We start from the raw sequence: 24,584 nt of genomic DNA, 5'->3' as shown, positions 1-24,584 counted from the left end.
TTCTGACAGTCGATGCAAAGAAGCAACAACCCATCTCTGGTTACGGTGCGTGTATTCACATTTCACAATAATGGACTTCAAATGTGTGTGTGAAAAAAATTAAGTATATTAAATGTCAGATTTGTAAACGAAAAAAATATATTAAAATTGTCTTAATAATAATAAAAAGTCGATTTTCTTATAAATACAAAGGTAAGTTACAAATAATGATATATTTTAATTTTGTTTTAAGAGCGCGACTGTTTCAAACATAATATATATACGAAAAGCATGTGCGAATTTGTTTGTTTACAAAATTTCTATAATCAGTCAGCTAACAAAATTATTAAGTAATTGTTTCCTTTTTTCATTTTTTTTTACATTTTTCAATGTAATTTAGAAATGTTTTTCTCGGTTTAGTGTATTATTATTTTTACTTTTTATTATTATACTCAACCTAAAAATGTATAGTATATAACATAACCTTAAAATTAATATTAAAATAATGTTTTTAATTAGATTTTTTAACTGACTCTGTAATTAGTATTTAATTTCAATTTACAATTTTGTAATTTAGGTAGTAATCAGAAAAAGACTTTTTTTGTTTGAATTACCAAAAAATCAAATTATTCTTTTTTTTTAATTTTCTTTTCATAAATAAGTTTTGAAGATATGTTTAAAGATAAAAATATAAGTTGCGCAAAAATTAATTTCCAGAAATACGACCATCAGCAAAATTTTACGACTTATTAATTATATTTCATTAAAAAAACATTGAATCATCTTTTATAAAATCGTTTTATTTTGTCAGGGAATTTTATCAAATGTATACTAATATAAAAATATTCAATTTCTAGAATTTATAAGAAAATTATGAATTTTGTTTGTGCAACGTAACAGACTTAAAAAAATAAAAAAAATAATGAAATTTAATTTTAAATTTTCTTCTGTTTCTAACAATAATTAAACAAAATGTAATTTACTTAAATTCGTCGCGAAAAAATTTCACATCCTGTAAAAAATAGTGAAAAATAAATCAATTAAAAATTTTTTTTTTTTTGCAATAAAATATTATGACACACATCACAAATTTGAATTATTACAAATTTGAACTATATAGAATAAAAGTGATAAGAAATTGATAAAAAATTAATTTTTAAATAATAAATAAAGTAAATAAAAAATTAATAAAATTTCTTTTCTTGGAAAATAAATTTTAAAAAAATCGTATATTTTGCATTAATATCAATTGTTTTTTTTTACATTCATAAGCAACTTTTTGAATTTTAAAAAGTTTCAAATTGAAGTATTAGAAAAGTTGAATTGTAAAAGATTTTAATTAAAAATTCTGAATAAGTTAGTTTTCTGAAACATTTTTATTCACATTTCTTTTTCAAATTATATTATAAACAGATAGTAAAACGTAAGGTGTTAAAATAACACCAGAATGCATTAAAATAATCTGCAACATTTTTATAAATAATAAAATTCTTTTAGGAATTCAATTATTTTCATAAATAATAAAACTCATGTTGCAGAATTTCAATTATTTTTAATGCAATTTTAATTCGAATTCCTCGAAAAATGTAATTATTCTTTAAAATTTTATTAAAATTCGTCCAAAGAATTTAATGATTTAAAAAAATTATTGTTAATAACATTTTTTATGAGAATTTAATAATTCAAGAAACATGAAATTAATAAATTATTTATTTCTGTATATTTAAATAATTGAATTCTCGTATAGAATCTACTAATAAAAATGGTTTTAAAAATGAATTTCAATTAAAATTTTAGATTATATTTGAATATTAAAAGCATTATAACGTGGATTTTTAGAAATATAATTAAATTTTGAAAAAGTTTCAAACCAAAAATCATTGAAATTCGTAATTTTTCATATTTTTGAAAAAAAAAATTCTGAAGAATTAATTCTTTTTAAAAGTTTATAATTAAGATTTTTATTGAAATTATTTCAAGTTTTTATTTTTTTTTCAATATAATATTTAAATTGCAGAATTTCCGAATAATTGAAATAATTGTAAACGAATGAATTTGAAAATTCTCATAAAACTCATCGCAAAGTTTCAATTATTTTTCATACGATTATAATTTAATTCCTTGAAAAAAGTAATTATGTTCATGCAAGTTTTAAAAAAATTCGACAAAAAGAATTCAATTATTTAAAAATTTGTTAATAAAATTCTTTAAGAGAATTGTAATTTTGAGAAAAATTCAATTATTCAATAAATTATTTACTTTTGCATTTAAATAATTAAATACTTGTAGAATTTTTTTCATAAAAATTGATTTTAATTTCATAAAAATGAATTAAAAATTTTAGATTATAATTGAATATTAAAAGCAATATAGCGTGAATTTTTAGAAATTATTGAATTTTCAAATTAATTTTTTGGAAAAAGTTGAATTTTTTTCATATTATTATTTGAAGTTTTTATTTTCTAAATATGCATTTAATTAAGAATTTAATTTGAAATCTCGTGAAATTAAATATTGTAAACAAATGAATTTGAAAATTGCCAAAGAACTTTTTTGAAAATTATTAAAAATAATTGATATAAAGGAAAATTGTAGTTAAAAATTTTTGAAAATAATGGAAATAATTTTGAAGAAGTATAATATTCTTATAATATAAAATAATGATTTTATTACTTGGTCATCTTTAATTTATTATAAAATATGAAGAAATCGATCACTCCGAGTCGAAGACTGGGAATTATCGATATCTTCATGTTTTATAGTTTTAAAAAAATTTAATGAAAAAATTTTGAAAATTTTATTCATTGTAAAAAATAACACCAAAATTGATTATTTTAATCTTTTTTTGTGCTAATTTAATCTGCAACACTTTTTAATACCTTTTTTTACTGTAAAACTTTTTTTTTTTTATTTTTTTATTTATTTATTTTTTTATTTTATTTTATTTTATAATAAAAAAAGCATTACTTTCAGATTGGCGTTCCCCCCTGATAAAATGTCGACCAGTTTCTATCCAAACGAATGTATCGTTTGTAAGAAGACGGAAAAATTAAAGAGATGCAGTCGTTGTCAAATGATATCATATTGCGGTGAAGTACATCAAAAGAGTCACTGGAACGAACACAAGAATATTTGTAAAATAATATCAAACATTGCAAAAGAGAAGGAAATCACTCATCTCTATGAAGATTTACGAGATTGCACCTTAATGACATGGTCAGATTCAAGAAAAGCAATGATTGCCGAAGTCTCCTCTAAATTAGGTCGAGAATTAAGAAAAGCTGAAGTAGAAATGCTCCAATATCCTCGATCATGCTACGTGTGTTATGACACAAAACAGGAGAATTTAACAAATTGTACAAAATGCCCCCTGGTGTCTTTTTGCCAGAAGCATTTAGATACAACTCTTCATGACAAAACATGCGCAGACATAATGACATGCCACGCTTTGGATAACGAAAACTTCTCCTTCGAGGATGCGATGATCGCTAAATTCAAATCATTATCAAAACCTTCTGTTGAAAAATTACCCACTTGTACAATGGAATATTTGGAGGAGATTCTAGGTGGAAAGTTAAATTACACTCAGAAACTTTATGCATCGTTGCATGTCTATCATCCATTGACGATATTCGGAGTACTGCAGAAATTGAATTTGGTGACATTGTCGAAAATGACGATTTATATTAACATACACGATAATTGGTTGAATATGCGACAGTTTATTGAGAATCTCTTTCATTTGCTGCCAAAATTGAAGGAGTTGAATGTCCAGACTAATTGCGTGAAACAAATGTTAATTCCCGGTCAGTTGAATGTTTGCTCCACGTGTAATAAGAATAGGAAAAAATTATCTTTTGCATATTACGACGATACACTCTTCAATGGTTCGATTGATCTCGCCTTCTTTGCTGACATGACACCACCTGATAATTCCGGTTGGGAGTATTCGACATTTGGAACTTTGAGACATATTTGCACCAGATATGCATGTCCGGTTGTTTTAACGTCGAACACTGAGATTGAGATGAAACGAGTTAGAACCTATTTTAAATCCGTTTTACACAATCAAACTATTTTACACGACGGTTTCAATGATTTTTCCTCCTTACATCTCGCAAGGCACTGGGAGGATTGGAGAATAAGTCAAAAATCGCATTATATGATTGTCGCTAAATCGACGAATATGTACAATTCGCTGGAGGATATTATTAATTCACCGGAAACGGGTTCGTTGAAGAGTAAAACACAACCGGATCAGAGGAAAATTGTCGAGAGATTTTATCCTGGTATTTGTCAGGTTTGTAAATGTGCGAATGCAAAGGAAGCTTGTACGAGATGTAAGATGGTTTTTTACTGTGGACAGAGTCATTTGAAGCAGGATCAGTCGGAGCACAAGGATATTTGTAAAGTAATACTGGGACTTTTGAATGAAAAGGGAACTCCTCATCTTTTTGATAACATGGATGTTAGTGACGAGAAATCCTGGTTGGAGGCGAAGGTGAATTTTTTGAAAATTGCCCGATCAAAATTGAATAGGGATTTAATGAATTATGAGAAGCAAATATTTCTCTTTCCAAGGACCTGCTTCGTTTGTCACGAGAGCAATTTGAGCGTTCTCAAAACATGTAAATGCGGTGTAAGTATTTTTTTATTTTTTCGTTACAATTTTTATCCAATTTAATCAATTTTCAATCAATTTCTTTTGGCCTTTTATCTGCAATTATAGACAATTTCCAAATTATAAGCAAAAATTTAACTATTACCCATACATTGACGATACTTTAATTTGCCTACCAAAAAAAATAAAATAAATCCAACTCAATAGAGGAAAAAATAAAATTCACTTTGGAAGAAGCAACAAACAACAACAATTTCCTAGACTTAACGTTGTATATAGAAAACAATAAAATAATTAAAAATTGGTTCAGAAAACCAATATGGTCAGGACGATACATAAATTACGATTCTGAACATTGTCTAAAATATAAATTGTCATCGCTCTAGTTGATCGCGCAATCAAATTAGCAGACGAAAAAAACTATTTCGCACTCGATAATTAATTTTAAAAAAAAGTAGCAAAAAGTAGCTTTCAAACTAAAAAAAAAAGTAGTGAAAAAGTAGCTATCGAAAAATTAAACTTGACGACAAAAAAAACTCGATTTAGACACTTTACAAAACTGACAAAAATTCCTTTCGATATTTTTAATTTTTTTGACTTTAAATATTTATCAAAATAATTTAATTCTTGCGAAGAATTTTATGAAAATTTTTAAATAATTCATTTCTTTCGACTAATTTTATGCAAATTTTAATTTAAATAATTAAGTTCCTGACAAATTTTTATTATTCTTGCAAAAAGAATTGAATTCTTACGAAGATTTTTACAAAATATTTTTTTAAATAATTGAATTCTGTTTGGAAATTTTATAAAAATAGTAGGTATTGAAAATTATTGAATTGAGAAAAGTTTTTTGAAATAATTAAATTTTACAAAGAATTCTATTAAAATTTTTAACAATCATTATAAATGTCTGTGTGGTATTTTATTAATTTTTTTTTTTTAAATAATTGAATTCCTAAAAAGCATTTTATTATTTATGAAAATAATTGAATTCTTGGGAAGAATTTTATTAGAATTTTTGTAAAATAATTGAATTTCCAAGAAGAAATTTATTACTTTTAAAAATAATTGAATTCTTGCGATGAATATTGTTATTTATGAAAATAATTGAATTTTGCAAAGCATTTTATTAATATGCCTCAAAATAATTGAATTTTCGGAAATTAATAATTTTGTTATTTATCTTTAATAATTGAATTCTTTCGAAGAATTATTTATGTAAATAATTGAATTCTTTGAAAGAATTTTATACAAATCTAAAAGAATAATTGAATTATTTCAGAAGAATTTAATTAAAATTATATTTAAAATAATTGATTTCTTTAGACTAATTTTATGCAAATTCTAATTTAAATAATTGAATTCCTGAGAAATTTTTATTATTCATGAAAAGAAATAAATTCTTGTGAAGATTTATACAAACAATTTTTTAAATAATTGAATTTTGTTTGGAAATTTTATGTAAATTTATTAAATAAATAAATAAAATAAATAAAAAATAGTAGATATTGAAAATCATTGAATTGCAAAAAGTTTTTTAAAATAATCAAATTTTACAAAGAATTCAATTAAATTTTTGGACAATAATTGAATGTGTGTTTTTTTTATTTTATTAGAATTTTTCAAAATAATTGAATTTCCAAGAAGAAATTTATTACTTTTAAAAATAATTGAATTTTTCTGATGAATATTGTTATTTATGAAAATAATTGAATTTTGCAAAGAATTTTATTAAAATTCTTTAAAATAATTGAATTTTCGGGAATAATTTTGTTTTTTTACTGACATAATTGAATCTTTTCGAAAAATTATTCATTGTTAATAATTGAATTCTTGGGAAGAATTCTATTAAAATCTAGAAGCATAATTGAATTATTTCACAAAAATGTAACTAAAATTTGTATTTAAAGTAATTGATTTTTTTCGAAAAATTCTATTAAAATATTTGAAAATAATTGAATTCCTGTAAAAAATTCTAATATTTTTATAAATAATTGAATTCTTCCAAAAAATTTTTTAAAAAAATATTTTTTTAAATAATTAATTTTTTTGAGGAATTGAAATTAAATTTTTAAGAATTATTAAATTTTTTGAGCAATTTCTGTAAAATTGTAAAATTAAAAAATAATTGAAATCCTGCGATGAATCTTATTATTTATGAAAATAATTGAATCCCTAAGAAGAATTTTATTAAAATTTTCAAAAATAATTGAATTCCTGAGAAGAATTTAATGATTTTTGAAAATAATTGAATTATTGTGAAAAAGTTAAATAAAATGTTTAAAAAGAATTGAATTTCTGTGGAAAATTTTGTTATTTATGAAAATAATTGAATTATTCATAAGAATTTTATAAACATTGTTTAAAATAATTCATGTTTTTGAAATATAATAAATATTATATGAAAATTTTATTCTAAATAAAATTGAATGCTTCAGAAAAACTTTATTTGTGAAAATAATTGAATTTTTTGATTAATTAATTTAAAATAGTATTTATGAAGATAATTGAATTCTTGCTTAGAATTTTATCGAAAAATTTTTTTTGAAAATTTGAATTTCCACGAAAAATGTTATTATTAGTGAGAGTAATTGAATTATTAAGAAGAATTGTATAAAAATTTTGTTAAATAATTGATTAATTTCATTTTTTCGAATTTTTTTTTGAAAATGCTATTCTAAATTAATTGAAATCATGTGGAAATTTTATTATGAATGAAATAATAATTCTTTTGCTTTTTATGAAAATACTAGATATTGAAAATGAATTTCGACTATTTTTTGAAAATAAATATAATAGTAGATGAGTGTTTTAGTTCATCATCGTTGTTAAGATCTAAACTTTCTAGATGTTTCTTTTTTTCTGAATTATCTTCTAGATGATCTATAATATTATCTATAAGTTGTAGATCATTTTGCAAATCTTCATCATTCAATTCTGGATTTAATTTCTTTTCCGAAACCACATTCTTCATTTTCTGTTATATTCTGTAATTTTTTTATCTTTTTTCTTGAGCTTTGAGATTTTCTGAGCTATATAATTTGTAACTTTTAATTTATTTTATTGTGAAGAAAATTTTTTTAAATACAATTTTAGTGTTTGACTAGTCGAACAGCTGTTCAATATAGGTTAAAAGATTTGAAAAAATTTAAGTCATTATTTAAAATAAAGATTCTTTAATGTTTTATTTTTTAATTTATTTTTTAAATTTATTTTTTAAATTTATTTTTTAAATTTATTTTTTAAATTTATTTCTTTAATTTTATTTATTTAATTTTTTTTATTTTTACACTTTTTTTGTTTGTCTTATAATTAATATTCTATTTTTCTCATATATAGGTGAGCCTGTGCAAAATTCACCGCGACGACACTGACCATAAATTGCTCTGCGATTATTTCAATTTCAATCTAAAGTGGGCGAGAAGTAAGGAGAAACGTCAGGACCAAATAGTAGTGACAGCCTTCGCCAATAAAAGAGACTACAAAGTAATGCCAACAATGGATCAGTATATAGACAGATATTTTGAATTCAAGAATTATCGCTTGAAACCCCTACTGCAGAATCCTCGAAAAGTCGTGATATCCGATTTTCTAACTCGTTCCCTAACCTTCATTTACATTGCAGAAAAATTAGAAACTCCAATTCCAAATACTCTCTACATTCACGTGGTTGGAGCGTTAAACGAAGAATTCGAGAGTGTCTGCTACTGGCACACGGTCATAAAATGGTTCGACAATGTAACCACTTTATACATCGACTTCATTGGCGTCGAATTAACCGAAAACGATGATTTCAATCCAAAAAGTACATTCCACTTTCACGATAAACGATTGAAGAATTCACAGTTCACCTTTAGCACATATCACGGACGCTATGAGGATTTTTTCCGAAATGTCGAATTCAGAAGACCGGATGTAATAATCGGTTATAATTTAAATCTTCATGAGAGTGATTTAGGATTATCGGCGTGCACTTGGAGGGAGACACTTTCGATCATCAGTAAAATGAATGTTCCCTTCTTTTTGACGGCAGTCACGGAGGTTCGAGCCAGGAAAGATCACGAAATGATCGGTAAAATATTGGGTCGGAAAATTAATTACGAATTTTTTGGAAAGAATCCCTACGCTAGTTTTATGCCCGAAAGGGATTACGAGACGGAAAGATTGTGTTATTCGAATAATTATGTTGTCGCTTACAATCACCTTCGTGGACCAGAAATTAAAAAGAAAGTGAATGGATCGAAAAATCAGGAAGTTGGTGTTAAAAATAAAAATTCTTTTCCAAAAAAAGGGGTCGAAATGGAAATTTCTAATGTTGAAAAAAAAAATTCACCAAATGTTAAGAAGAAATCTGAGGCTGAAGATAGTGCACTTCATGAAGTGAAGAAAATTGCTAAGGGAGAATTTTCCAGAGTGAAGGTTAATAAAGTGGTTGAAAAAGTAGAAAAAGCTGAAAAACTGGTTGAAAACGTAGAAAAAGTAGAAAAAGTAAAAAAACTGGTTGAAAACGTAGAAAAAGTAGAAAAAGTAAAAAAACTGGTTGAAAAGGTGGAAAAAGTAGAAAAACCGGTTGAAAAGGTAGGAAAAGTTGAAAACTCGAATTCCAAAACAAAAATTTTTCAAGTCCGAGAAGAATTGGTAAATCAAAATTTACATCTTGAAGAGGAAAATGAAATTCTTAAGGAGAATGTCCGTCTGATGGAAGAAAACGAAAGTTTGAAGAATAAGATTTCTGAATTACATTTAAAATAGTTTTTTTTTAGTAAAATTTATACCTATTGCATGTGTTTATTATTAAAAAAAAACCGGATAAAATTAATGTTACTTGGCGGTTAAAATTTATTTACAAATTTATATTAAAAATTTAAAATGTTTAAAGAATTTTCATTTTCATTTCGAAATATTTTTTATATAATAATATATTATCTCTGCGTCGATTATTATCTTTAAAGACCTAATTCTGTTATTTACTAATTTCAGTAAAGAATTTCACTTTTAATTTTTATTTTTGCTAACCTACTTATTCTTTAAATGTTCAATTTTGTGTTATTCTTGCTGTAATTATTATTTTAAAACTGAAAAATATTATTTTTATGCTAAAAAAAAATTTTTTTTGGTATAAAATTATTTTTTTTTGTAACAAAAACAATTTTTTTTTTGTATAAAAAAATATTTTTCAGTTTGTTTTGTACCTAATTTTGCATATTTATATAGTGAACATAATTTTTTTTTTCCTAAGAAATGAGAAGAAAAACGAAAAAAACTAATAAATGTGACGCGCTACCGAGAAAGGTACTTAAGAAGTAAACGAATTTTAGGTTATGTTTGTGTTAGATTTATCTGGATTAACAATTTCTTTTTAATTTTCTAAATTTGAAACCATTGTTTACGAAATATTTTTGATGTAATAAAGACTTGAATATCAATAATTTGTAATAATAATTGATTCTATTTTTGGATTTTTACTCTTAAAATTACAAACATAACCTAAAATTTTTTGCTTCTTCGGTACATTTCATGGGATGAGTGAGTTACAAATTAATTTATTTGTTATACTTATACATCTTGCATTAAAATGAAAATAATAAAAATTCGAAAATCGAAAAAGTGCTTTCGTCAGTTTCTTAAAAATTTATTTTTGAGTGTTTCTAAAAAAAATTCGCAAGATTTCGTCAAAATCTGTGGATTCTAGACTTTTTTGAACAGAAAATTGCAGATTCAAAGCACTGTGTGTGCTACGGCCTTAATTTTCGATTTCGATATTCCAGATTGGAAAAAATAAATCGAAACTGTCGATAATATTCATTATCAAAGAAAGATTCGGCAGATTGTCAATAACGTTATCAAAACTTGTTTGGGAAAAGAAATAAATTTACAAATTAATATTGTCCTAATTTAACAATAGTAAATCAACTTTATTTTATAAAGAAAGGTAAGATATTGTATATAGATAAATTTTAATTTTACTTTCGAATGAAAAATAGTCAACATTTTTTATCTTTTTTTTTAATGCATATCAAATATATAATTATGAAGTGGAACAGTTTTTATGAATAAAATTTCAAAATAAGAATAAGTAATGTAAATTTTAGTGGATATATGTAAATTTACAATTTTACTTCAAGCACTAATATTTAATTATATATTATGTGACATAACCTTATTAATAAGTTAAAATTCCACATATAGTTGAAAAAATAGATTAATAATATTATTATTATTATTATTGAGTTGAGTAGATTAAATAATCTTGTAAATAAATCCCTTGACATAACCTCAAAATAAATAGTGGTTTTATAATATAAATAAAATTAATATAGTACTTAACTTTTCTAAATTTTGAAAGTTCTATTTATACTATTTAAAAAAAAAATTTTATTCCTAACTTCATATAAAATTGCAAAATATTTAACATTTTTTTATATGTACGTGTATACTTTATTAATTTTTTTAAAAATTTTGTGTTTTTTTCTAAAGCACTGTGAGTACAGTCAAAGCAAAAAAAAATCGCATTGGGAATAATCTAATGTACAGTCAAAACAAAAATTATTCAATGATTTATACGATTTATACATTATATTATATTATTAATATATTATGTATTAATTAATAATAATAATTAAATATATATTAATTAAATTAATTAATATATTAATATAGTTATTATATTTTCCAAGTTAAAAGGTATTGAATATAGTCATCAAAAAAGTAGTGGTCGCACAATCACCGCCGGTAGTTTAAATTAATAAAGAATAAAAAATATTATAAAAGAGATTTTTGAATAGAATAGAAAAATAATTTTTGAGATTCTTAATATTTGCAAACTTAACTAATTTTGTTATATGTAATTTCAGATTGGCGTTAAATCGATAAAATGGAAAACTACTTTTATCCCAACGAATGTATCGTTTGCAAAAAGAGAACAACACTAAAGAGATGCAGTCGTTGTCGAATGATATCGTATTGCGGCGAAGTACATCAAAAAAATCACTGGCAGGTACACAGGGAAATTTGTAAAGTAATTTCCAATTTAACAAGAGAAAAGAAACTCTCCCATCTCTATGAGGATTTACGAGATTGCACCCTATCGACATGGATAGATTCAAGAAAAGCAATGATGCAAAAAATATTTAACCTACTGGGTCGTCAGCCGAAAAATTGTGAACTAGAAATGTTACAATATCCTCGATCCTGTTTCGTATGCTATGACACTAAACAGGAGAATTTAACAAATTGCGCAAACTGTCCCCTGGTGTCTTTTTGCCAAAAGCATTTAGATACAACCCTTCATGACAAAACATGCGCAGACATAATGACATGCCAAACTTTAGAGTTTGGAAAATCTCAACTTGAAGATGCGGTGAAAATTATGTACATTTCTATATTCGCTTCATTGGCATCGTTGCCGAATTTTAAAAAATTACCGACTTCAACAGAGGAATATTTGGATGCGGTCCTGAAAGCTGATGTCAAATTGGATTATAAATTAAAACTCTACGCCTCGTTGATCGTTGTCTATCCGTTGACAATTTTTGGTGTTCTTCAAAAATTAAACAAAACTTTTTTATCAAAACTGACGATTTACATTCACGTGTATGAGGGTTTTGACTCAATGCGTCAATTCATCGAGAATTTGTTCCACTTACTGCCGAATTTAGAAGAACTGAAGATAGTGACTAACAGTATTAATGAAGTAATTGTCCCTGGAAAGTTGTATCTCTGCTCGAGGTGTACATTAACGAAACGAAAATTAACATTTCAGTATTATGACGAAAGAGTTTTTAATGAATCATTCGATCTTATTTTTATTTCGAATTTAAGTCCACCGGATAATTCAGGATGGCAGTACAAAATGTTTGGGGACATTCGTCATTTTTGTAGTAAATTTACATGTCCCGTGGTTTTAACGTCAAGTACAGAATTAGAAATTCAACGAGTAAAGAATTATGTCCAATCAGTTTGTCACAATCACACGATTTTTTACGACGGTCCAAATAATTTCTCATCAATGTTCGTCACTAGAAATTGGGAAGATTGGAAAGTGAATAAATCATCACAATTTATGATAATCGCGAAATCGACAAAAACTTCGAATTCTGTGGAGGATGTTATAAGTTTACCGGAATCGGTGACGGGAATTTTTGTGCCAAGCGCCGTGAAGAGTTTGGAATCATTTTATCCGGGAATTTGTCAAGTTTGTAAAATTCCAGGAGAGGAAACGTGTAAACGGTGTAAGATGATTTTTTACTGTGGTCAGAGTCACTTGAAGCAGAATCAATCGGAGCACAAGGATATTTGTAAAGTAATATTGGGACTTTTGAAGGAAAAAGGAACTCCTCATCTTTTCGACAAGGCGGATATTATCAATGGGAAATCCTGGTTGGAGGCGAAGTTGAATTTTTTGAAAATTGCGAGATCGAAATTAAATCGTGATTTACTGACATTCGAGAAGGAAATATTTCTTTTTCCAAAGACTTGCTTCGTTTGTCACGAAAGCGATTTGAGTGTTCTCAAAACTTGCAAATGCAGTGTAAGTATTTTTTTTTTTGTTACAATTTTTATCCAATTTAATCAATTTCCACTTTTGCCTTTTATCTGCAATAGACACATTTTCAAAATTTTAAAATTAGTTTTATTCTAAAGTAGAGTTAAAAATAAGATAATTAAATAGTGTTTTTAATAAAAATAGTCTATTTTAATTGATTTTTAAAAAATCACATGATTTGAAATGGAACTATTTTCGCGCTACATCTACGTCACGCGTGTGACGTCACAAGTTGGCTGTAAAACAAAGACTAGCAATTTACAAGCTTACTAATGTAATAGTGAATTCGGTTATCTGCTCTAGAGTGCTCTAAGAGTGCTCCTCGAAAGAGTAGTATATTTCGATTTAACAAATTTGCTATAGTCAAAGCATACAAAGAGTGCTCTCGCACGGAGCAGAGCACTCCGTCTCAGAGCAGAGAGCAGTTAACCGAATTCGCTATAAGAAATATAAAAGAAATTGAACAGAAGATGGCTAGAGATGATAAATTATCCTGAAAAATTCAAGAAAATTTTGAAGTCGAATCTGTGGTTAAAGATAAAAATATGCTTGCTCTGAAAAATGAGAAAATTGAACAACAAAATGTGTTTAATGAAAAACATGAGTTTTTTGCACCATTTGTAGTAAATAACATCCGTATTCTTCACGTTCGGATCTGTATATATTATAAAAGTAATTAAATTAACAGATGTTTATATTAAATTGAATATCTAAATAATAATAGATTGCTTTTATTTTAATTAAATATAAATAGCACTTTAATAAATTAAATAATACCAGATAGAAAAATATATTTTTATTATTTTTTTTACAATGTTTTTACAATGTTTTTACAATGTTTTTACAATGTTTTTTTTTACAATGTTATTACAATTTCATAAAAAGTTACAATTTGTAATTATACAACTAAACTATTAGTTAAAAAAATTAGAATCAGTAATATGTAAATAATTATTAAAATCATTATTATTAGTTACGATGGCGTAATATTAATAACAAATTTTATTTTCAAAACAGGTGAGCCTGTGCAAAATTCATAGAGATGACACCGAGCATAAAAATCTCTGCGAATATTTCCAGTTTAATCTAAAGTGGGGACAATGCAAAGAGAAATATCACGAGCGTTTGGCAGTATCGCTATTTCCGAATAAACGGGACCAAAAATTACAACCCACAATGGATCAGTATGTAGACAGATACTTCTGTTTTAATAATTATCGTTCGATGTCAACTATTCAGAATCCACAGAAGGTTATCATTTCGGATTATTTAACAAGACCCCTAACATTTATATTCGCTGTTGAAAAATTACGGTTCACTATTCCAAGTACACTCTACATTCACATTGTCGGCGCGTTAGACGAGGAATTCGAGCACATTTGTTACTGGCACACTGTTTTAAATTGGTTCAATAGTTTGAGAAATTTACATATGGATTTTCTCGGTACTGAGGTCACTGCAAGAATGGAATTAGCACCAAAGAGTACATTCCATTTTTTGGAAGAGTCATCAATTGATAAGCTCTTCAATTTTAGCTTCTTCAATTGGCGTTATGATGAGTTCTTTAAGAGTGTAGAATTCAGAAAACCGGATATAATTATTGGTTATAATTTGAATCTGCATGAGAGTAATTTAGGATTGTCCGAGTGCACATGGAAGGAGACAGTTTCAATTATCAGTAAAATGAATGTACCATTTATAATGACCTCAAAATCGGAGGATCGAGCCAGGAAAGATCATGAAATGATCTGTTCACTATTGGATCAGAAAATTAATTACGACTTCTTTGGAAAGAATCCCTACGCTAGTTTCATGCCCGAAAGAGATTACGAGACAGAAAGATTGTGTTACTCGAATAATTATGTAATTGCCTACAATCAACTTTGTAAACCCTCAAGGAAAGTAGAGTCGAAAAATCATCATACTGTCGAGAATGAAAATTGTGTCGAAACGATAAAAATTAAAACCGAAGAAGGCAAAAAAATTTCTGATGCAGTTGCAAAAAGTAATGTGGAAAAAGTTGAAAATGCGGAAGTTAAAAAATTATCGACTATCAGGACTTCTGATGACGCTGTTGCAAAAAATAATGGGGAAAAAGTTGAAAATAATAGGGAAATAGAAAAATTAACAACTGTCAAGGTGTCTGATGCTGTTTTTAAAGAAAATGTCGAGAAAATAAAAAATGCAGAAGATAAAAAATTATCAACTGTTAATTCTGATGCCGAGGATGTGTGTAAATTGAAAATATTAGCTGAAGAAGAATTCTCGAAGGTGAAGGTTAATAATGTTTTAAAGGAAGAGAAGATGGGGGGAAAAGAAGAAAAAGCTGAAAATTCTAATCCCATTGCGGAAGATAATAACGACAATAAAAAACTATTAAACGAAATTATGCAACTAAAAGAGGAAAATAGAATACTGAAAGAGAATCTGCGACTTAGGGAGGAGAACGAACGATTGAAGAATAAGATTTCCGAATTAAGTTTAAAATAGAAATAAATAATTCCTTTTTTGATAATAATAAAAAAAAATATTTTTTAATCTTTGCTATATTAATTATTAATTAATGAAATAATGGTCAAATTGTTAATTAATTAACAACCATATTGTTATTCAACCGTGAAAATTCATCAAAGTCGATTGCTTGACCAAAACACCGGAGGTATAGAAGCAACTTTAATGTATTTTCTCCCCATTTTCTTTATCTTAAACCAATTCTAAAATAGCCAACTTCTTTTTCCCTTTCTACAATATTTCCATCCTCAAATTTTCCTCCCTTAAGAAAATTGGTACTATGGGAATTGTTACATAAATATACATGTTCCTTAAGGAAATCTCAGTCTCCAGTTCTCATCAATTAATCTTCAAGTTCTAAAAATTCTTAAAAGTTCTTCAAGTTTTAAATTCTCAAGTTTAAATTTAAAGTCATTTAAATTTTATTCTTTTCAAGTTTTCAAGTATTGAATTCGAAATTTTTAAGGTTATAATAATGCCATAACTGCAAACTTCATCTTCGCTCCAGTTTCGACTTCGACTTTAAATCTTTGATTTTTATAAAAGTAAGTGAAAATTTTAATTGCTGTGTTCTTTCTTCTAAATTCCTTTTTACCTTTGAATCCTTTGAATCAATCTTCCTATTGCCGGAAAGGTTGCATATACGTCAGCTGTGCATGTATGCAATTTATTCCAAATTCTCAAACTTTTAATTAACCAAAATAAATCGAAACAGGTGTAATAATTGGAAATCATCTTTTTAATAAGAAAAGTGTTTGTATTTGGAATTTAAGTTATTAGTATAATTTTTTTTTATTTACTATAGCGTTGCAAAAGTATTTTGATAGTTAAAATATATTTTGTTTATTAAACAGTTAAAATCTTCTAAAAAATAAATTAATATGTGAAATGTATAATAAAACAAGATTGGTTTGACTTGGTTGGTCATTGTTCATCAGTTTGCGACGCCGCCCCTTCTTATAAAAAAATAAAAAAATTTTAAATAAAATATAGTCTAAATAATGGAAGCTACATCAAGGATTTTGTATATAACAGGAAACAGGAACAATGAAACATTTATCCGCATCAAATTCGTAATTTAAACATAGGAATTCACTATTTTCGAAGAAACATCAGCAAATTTGAAAAATGAGGTGTTATCATCATGCGAGAGAGAGAGTATAAAATCGACTCGTGTATAGTGTGCGATGATATTTTTAAATCTGAGTCAGGAGTCGACGATTCACGGACGTTAAATATTCCCCATATCGTTAAATTGACGACACGTTGCACAATTTAACAAGAACGATGCTTTACTAAAGTTCCTCAAAGTATGAAAAAGTGGGGATATCCTGCGATTATTTTTAGATTTTTGAACTTATAAACTGACCCACATCCTATTCTCCAATGAATATATAATATTTCCCCCCCCCCCTCTCTCTCTCTCTCTTTTTCTGTAAATATCTTCATTATCGTGTTGATTTCTCAATTTAAATAGGATTTAATCTTCTAATTAACACATATAAATTTAGAGAATGCCAAAAAAAAATTGAAATTAGAAAAAAATATATGTTTTTGCCAAACAGTTTATTTGATATCTCTGTCCCTCGAGAGGAAGAAACATTTCTACGTTTGCCATTCTTCTCCATTTTTGTTTACTTTCATAATTTTTATTTTTATTTATTTTTTTATTTTTTTTGAAAATTTTTTTCATTTTTTAAAAATATTAAGATACGTGTCGGGCACTGAAGAAAGGTACCTCAAAAGAAAAATATTTGAAGGTTATATGTTTGTGTCAAATTTTGATGCTATGTCCTTGAAAGTGTTTCACGGTTAAAACATAAAGGTCGTCCTAAAAAGACATCACTTTGATTCCAGAGTGGAAAATATGGTGCCAATGGCATTACTCAGACGGAGATTCAAATATAACATTTTCTTCAATGTACCAAATCCAAAACACGCAACAAGAAAACGCACCTGTTTGTTTAAAAGCCGCATGGCTCAAATGCCTATAATGCCATCAAAAACTGGATCATACAATAATAACTTGGCCTATATTTTACATAAATATTAAGAATTCTATTTCAAGAATATTTTTCCTTTCCTTGAAAGTCGAAGAATATAATACTCAACATTTCGTTTTACTTACCCCTCTAGAAATTATAGTTATATTTGAAATCTTATTGCTTGTCTTGCAGCTACATATGTTAAACCATAGATTTGATATTTTTAGATCCTAAATTGGTCCTAATTTCTAAATTTTGATAAAATTAGGTAAATTTTTTTTAAAATATACCTAAAAGGTTTTTCTTAAAGTATTATTAAGATACTTTTTTTTTTTTAAAAAAAGGGATTGTAAAATTCGAAAAATGTAAATTATTTTTAACTACAATATAAAAATAATTCACATTCTTGGAATTTTACAGACTCTCGGTAGAAACTGCGGTAGAAACTTTCGAAATGAATCATTTTTGGCAAAAACATTTTTTTATCTTTAGTCGACATGTCTGAAAGTATAATAATAAAATAAAGTTGTAATTATTTACCTATGTGGTGAAAAATTGATTTTTATTAAAACCTACTTTAAATATTAATAAATATCAATTTTTCAGTAGAAACTCATCTTTTAAAAATGATAAAATCGATAGGTGGGAAAAATTACATTCCAAACGGCGGAGACTTTAATGAAACACAAGTACAAAGCTCCTATTGTTTTTTTTGGCAGATATTTAAAGAAATCATTTTCCGGAAGAGTAGTAGGAATTTTTACATTGTTTTTATCATTTTCTTAACACTAAGGTCCTAAACGCTTGGCAAAGAATAAATTTTCAAAGTAACAACAAATTTTGGCAGTTGTTTCTGTTATACAAAGAAAAGAAATTTATTATGATCTTTTTCGCAATTGACGCTGAAGAAAGAACACCTTATAGCAAAGTTTTATTACTTAAAAACCAAAGAAGCTATAATTTCCCACGGTTGCTGATATCATGATCATTTTTATAAAATTGAACCTATCCACGTCGAGAAATTGCAACAAAAATTAATACAATTTAATAAATATTTTCAAAATCTACTATTTTAATAAAATTTCTCAAATGAATTCAATTATTTTCCTAAATAATAATTTTATAAATTCAATTATTATGTAAAATTTTAAATGAAATTCATTTTCAAAATCAATTTTTCATTAGGAAATTCTACGAAAATTCAATTATTTAAAATTAACAAAATAAATAATTTATTGAATAAATAAATATTTTTCAAAATTTAAATCTTCATAAAAAATATTTTATCAACAAATTTTTAAATACAATTCAATTTAATTAAATTTTTTTTTGAAATTATTAAATTATTCTTTTAGATTTTAATAAAATTCTTCGGAGGAATTCAATTATTTACATAAATAATAAAAGAATTCAATTATTAAAGATAAATAACAAAATTATTCCCGAAAATTCAATTATTTTCATAAATAACAATATTCATCACAAGAATTCAATTATTTTTAAAAGTAGGAATAAATTTCTTTTTGGAAATTCAATTATTTTCCTAAATAACAAAATTTTGCACAGGATTTCAATTATTTTTAATACAATTTTAAGTAAATTCTTCGAAAAATTCAATTATTTTCAAAAATATTCAAAATTCAATTATTTTCGAAAATTCATGCTATAATGCTTTTAATATTCAATTATTATGTAAAATTTCAAATTTTAAAATTCATTTTTAAATCAATTTTTATTAGAAAATTCTACGAGAATTTAATTATTTAATTGCAAATAAAGTGCGAATAAATAATTTATTGAATAAATGAATGTTTTTCAAAAATTGAAATCCTAGTAAAGAATTTTATCAATAAATTTTTGAATAATTCAATTTTTTCGACAAATTTTAATAAAATTTTCAAGAATAATTACATTTTTCGAAGGAATTCGATTAAAATTGTATTAAAAATAATTGAAATTCTATGATGAGTTTTATTATTCATGAAAATAATTGAATCTCGGTGAAAAATTTTATTATTTTTTTTTGAAAATAATGTAATGTTTGCTATTTAAATTTTATTAACAATGTTTTTTTTAAATAATTGAAATCTTTTGAAAAATTTTATTATAATAGTAGATATTGAAAATGATTGAATTGAGGAGAATTTTTTGAATATAATTGAAATTTTGACAAGAATTTTATTAAAATTTTTGAAAATAATTGAATTCCTTTGAAAAACTCTTATATGTTTGTAAATAATTGAATTCTTTCAAAGAATTTAAAAAAAAATATTTTTAAGTAATTGATTTTCTCGAGGAATTGAAATTAAATTTTTAGAAATAATTACATTTTTTTAAGTAATTCCTGTAAAACTGTATTACAAATAATTGAAAATCTGCAATGAATTTTATTATTTATGAAAATAATTGAATTCTTGAATTGAATTTTATTGAAAGTTTTTTAAATAATTGAAAAATTATTCTCTGGTAAAAAATTCAATTGCTTTTTTAAAGAATTGAATTTTTGTGAAAAATTTCATTACTTTTTAAAATAATTGAACTTTTGTGAAAAATTCATTTATTTTTTAAAATAATTGAATTTTCTCTTAGAATTTTCACGCAAGATTTTTGAAAAAATAATTGAAATTTTCGAAGAAATTAAATCATTTAGAAATTCATTTCATTTAGATTTCAAAACGTTGTAGTAAACTAATTTTTAAAAACTATTTGTCCGAATGTTTTCGTTTCATTCTCCTTTACTGAAGAAATTAATAAAAATATATTTTGAAAATAACTGAAATTCAATTATTTTTTTAAATAATTGAACTTTTGTGAAAATTTAATTAGTTTTTAAATACCTAATTGAAATTTTGTGAAAAAATCAATTATTTTTTAAAATAATTGAATTTTCTCTTAGAGTTTTCACAAGATTTTTGAAAAAATAATTGAAATTTTCGAAGATTACTGCAATCATTTGTAACTTTTTTTTAAATTCAATTTTTTCTAGTACTTTAATAAAAATTCCTGACTTTTCCCTGATTTTCCTGACCTATAACAATCCTGAAAATGTTAAAATATAATTTTAAAATAAAAAACTTGTTGAATTTCCATGGAAACTCCATGGAAATTCCATCGACTTTCCATGGAATTTATAGGGGGTACATATTGGGGTACATCCATGGAATTTTTCGAAGTGGGTATTACCATAGGTTATATTTTATAAAAATGGTAATAGATTCAATTTTATAAAAATGGTCATATATGGAAATTTTCAATTATAAGATCGAATCATACAGTTGACCACATGGTCAACTGTATGATTCGATCTTATAATTAAAAATTTCCAAGTAATTTTTTAAGAAGAAAAAAAAAATTTTCTATAAAGATTGGTATGGAGCAAGGTCTCAAAATTGAGCGGCACCCTTCAACATCAACATCATCATCATCTTTACCAAAATGAATAACCCCTCTAATATTAGAATCGAAAAATCCAAAGCGTCGTTTACATTTACCCACTTGGACAGTTCCTGAGAGGCGTGGGCCGAACGAATGTTGCGTTGTCTCGGGATATAAAAACCGTTGGCAATCGACGTCGGCACTTCAGTACTCCTTCACTATCCTGCAAAGAATCTCGTTATAACCATGGCTCTTGAACGTCAAGTCCGTGCCAAGGTACAACTCTAGGATTATTCATTTTACAATTCCACAAGTTTATAGTTTACCAAAAAAAGAAAAACTCTTCATTTCTAAAACTGACCCTTTTTAGTGATTATAAAACACTCCTAAACCCCATCCCTTAAATTTCCATACCATTCAAAACTTATCCTCAAAATTTCCATACCATCCAAAACTTATCCTCAAAATTTCCATACCATCCAAAACTCTTATCCTCAAAATTTCCATACCATCCAAAACTCTTATCCTCAAAATTTCCATACCATTCAAAACTTATCCTCAAAATTTCCATACCATTCAAAACTTATCCTCAAAATTTCCATATATTTCAAAAATTTCCAAGTTATCCAAAAGTATCCACAAAATCGGTTCAAAATTAAAAAAAGAAGATTTTTGAAGTGCATTTCAAGTATATCAAGTGTTTTGAGAAAATAAGTGATGGGAAAATTATAGTGATGGATATTAAGTGACGATTTGATGCATATGATCATTTTTATAAAATTGAACCTTCCTTTACTCACTGTTAAACTTAAAAGTATCAAATTGCAAATAATTGATACCAAAAATGTGGATCGAATAAAAAATTGATACAAATTTTTTGAGATTTGATACTCTGAAGAAAACTGTGGCTATAACTTGAATGCGCACCATTTAAAGTCATCAGATGCGCAAGGGACTTGCTCACTTAACCAGATCGAGTTATAGAATACGAAGGGGGGTTCAATTTTGATATTATTGAACGATTTTGTTTAATAATATTAATAATAATAATAATAATAATAATAATAATATTTTGATAATATTAGTAAACATTTAAAATTAATAGAAAACTTATTATTTATTTCGCAGATTGCTGGCAAGCGAAACCCAGAACAGGAAAAGGAGGCCCAAGAATGGATCGAATCGATTATGGGCAAAAAATTCCCCACTAATGAAACATTCGAGGATGTTATTCGCGATGGTCAGGTTCTTTGTCAATTGATGAACAAAATCGCCCCTGGATCTGTGCCCAAGATCAACAGTTCCGGTGGACAGTTCAAAATGATGGAGAACATCAATCTGTAAGCAATTTTTTGTTTCTTTTGCTTTCCCTTGCTTTATTAGAATTCAAAAATAATTGTTTCCAAACTTTTCGACAATGAGATCGAGGGTAGTTGGTAAAAATAATTTTCAATTACGATTTGTCGTCATGTTCAATTTTTCGTAATGTTACAAGTAAAATTCAATACCTCAAGAACCATAATTTAAATAATTATTTAAATATTATGACCCTTAATGTTGAATTTAAATAAGGAATTTTTAAAAATATTTTGAAAATAGTTTTTTCGAATTTTGATGCGATTCAATTTTTCGTATAATGTTACAATAGTAAAAGTCAACCTTAAAGGGCCATAATTTAAATGATTACAGGATAAAAGAATTCAGACAAAAAAATCCCAAAAAAAGTCCAAAATAAAAATGTCCAAAGTGAAAAAATCAAAAATATAAATAAAAACATCTAAAAAAATAAATAATGAAATATGTCAAAAAGACAAGTTTAAAATGAGTAATTCAAACAAAGGACAATTTCATTCAAGATAACCATTTAAATTTTTATATCTCAATTTTTTTCATTGGATTTTGACTAGGACAAAAAATAAAAAAAAAAAAAATAAGTCCAAAGTGAAACTATTTCTAACTCATGCTTCAAGTTCGCGACGCTATTGTGCATTGACCATAAGTGGTTGTCAATGGAAAAATCGCATCGACTTGGGAACCCCCGAAAATAAATACAATCATATGAATGAGTGAGAGAAGAACAACAATATACGTTCTTCCTTCTCTTACTCATTCTCACGATTGTGATTTCGATTACTTTCTCTATTGAGAATCCATTCTGCACTAGAAACTTATTTATTTCATTAAAGATTATAATTCTCAATAAACTGAACTCGAAAATAATTTTATACTTTAAAATAGTATAAATAAAATTTTTTCTTGCCTTCAGTTAATTAAAAATGAATCTTAAATCAAGCAAAAACTTTCCTGAACATAACCTATAATTTTTTTTAATGATATTCAGGTATTGAGGGGGTTTATATTATTATCATCATTATTATTATTAGAATTATTACTATTATCATTATTACTGAAAAGTGATGATTATAATTGCTAAAATAGCATAACCAAATTAAATATTACTTATAAAAAATAAATTGTTACTTATAAAAATTGTTCCCGTTTGTGTATAGATTCCAGAAGGCTTTGAAGGAATACGGAGTCGATGATGTCGATGTTTTCCAAACAGTGGACTTGTGGGAGAAAAAGGACATAGCACAAGTCACAACAACCTTGTTCGCCTTAGGACGTCAGGTATCATTTTTTACTAAATACCAATTTTTTCCAAGAGTAATATTTTTCCAGTAGTAATTTTTCTTCATCGTATCAAAATAATGAGAAAAAAATTTAAAAATTAATTAAAATTTTTAAAAAGAACAAAAAACAAAAAGGAGGATGTTAAAAACTATAAATATTTCATATACTTCCCCGCAGACTTACCGACACGCAGATTGGAAAGGACCTTATTTGGGACCAAAACCATCAGAAGAATGCAAAAGAGACTTCACTGAGGAACAACTTAAAGCTGGGCAGACAATTGTCGGTCTTCAAGCTGGTTCCAATAAGGGTGCAACCCAAGCTGGACAAAGTATGGGAGCAACTCGTAAAATTCTTCTTGGAAAGTAATTTCCTCCCTTCTTTCCTTCCCTTTCCCTCTCCTTCCTTACCCCTTCTCCACTCCCCCTCCCCTCTTTCCAACAACCAAAATGAAAATCCGCGCGTAATTTATATTTTTTATGTATATATAATATAATACTCTAATGTTTAATTATTTATTTTATCTCTTTTATTACTGAAGAATATACATTGTATCTCTATTATAATCAAGTATGTCAATATAATCGATTTATTTATACTGCCTGATGATTTTCTTCTATTTTTTTTTTTTTTTTTAAACAAATAGAGACAAAAAGAAAAATAATTAATTCATTCCAATAAAACTGACAAAAAAAAAGTTACACAATTAGAAACTAGATGTTATTCTAAAAATCGATATCGTGAATTTTTTTTTTTTTTTTATTAATTTTGGAGAAATTTTTTTTTAATTTTCAATCGAATTTGATAGGAGAAAAAATTGTTACGTATTATACACACCAAAAAAATTATCATGTAACATTTTCTGTTAAAATTAATGTTTTTAAATAAAATAGAATTTGGGATAAAGTATCTAAAAACTTGTTGAGTACCA

At 25.8% G+C, this 24,584-nt stretch overlaps 3 protein-coding genes across 3 annotated transcripts; all 3 read left to right on the top strand.

The window, feature by feature from the left end:
- The first annotated feature begins 33 nt into the window (after positions 1-33).
- LOC122509580 lies at positions 34-10,210 on the top strand. The gene is made up of 3 exons (XM_043623748.1): positions 34-192; positions 2,953-4,618; positions 7,943-10,210. The coding sequence occupies exons 2-3, from the start codon at positions 2,975-2,977 to the stop codon at positions 9,353-9,355; spliced, it is 3,057 nt and encodes a 1,018-aa protein (XP_043479683.1). The 5' UTR covers positions 34-192; positions 2,953-2,974; the 3' UTR covers positions 9,356-10,210.
- A 169-nt stretch (positions 10,211-10,379) lies between these two features.
- On the top strand, positions 10,380-15,686 carry LOC122509579. The gene is made up of 3 exons (XM_043623747.1): positions 10,380-10,535; positions 11,458-13,133; positions 14,166-15,686. Exons 2-3 carry the CDS (start codon positions 11,478-11,480, stop codon positions 15,636-15,638), a joined length of 3,129 nt encoding a protein of 1,042 aa, XP_043479682.1. The 5' UTR covers positions 10,380-10,535; positions 11,458-11,477; the 3' UTR covers positions 15,639-15,686.
- A 5,457-nt stretch (positions 15,687-21,143) lies between these two features.
- Positions 21,144-24,251, top strand: LOC122509578 (muscle-specific protein 20). The gene is made up of 4 exons (XM_043623746.1): positions 21,144-21,295; positions 22,148-22,359; positions 23,530-23,650; positions 23,831-24,251. The coding sequence occupies exons 1-4, from the start codon at positions 21,266-21,268 to the stop codon at positions 24,020-24,022; spliced, it is 555 nt and encodes a 184-aa protein (XP_043479681.1). The 5' UTR covers positions 21,144-21,265; the 3' UTR covers positions 24,023-24,251.
- The last annotated feature ends 333 nt before the right edge of the window (positions 24,252-24,584 follow it).

The sequence above is a fragment of the Leptopilina heterotoma genome, unplaced genomic scaffold (assembly GCF_015476425.1).
Source record: "Leptopilina heterotoma isolate Lh14 unplaced genomic scaffold, ASM1547642v1 Lhet_61, whole genome shotgun sequence".
Taxonomy (NCBI): Eukaryota; Metazoa; Arthropoda; class Insecta; order Hymenoptera; family Figitidae; genus Leptopilina; species Leptopilina heterotoma.
The sequence above is the reverse complement of the archived record's forward strand: the minus strand, read 5'-3'. Positions and strand labels throughout refer to the sequence as shown.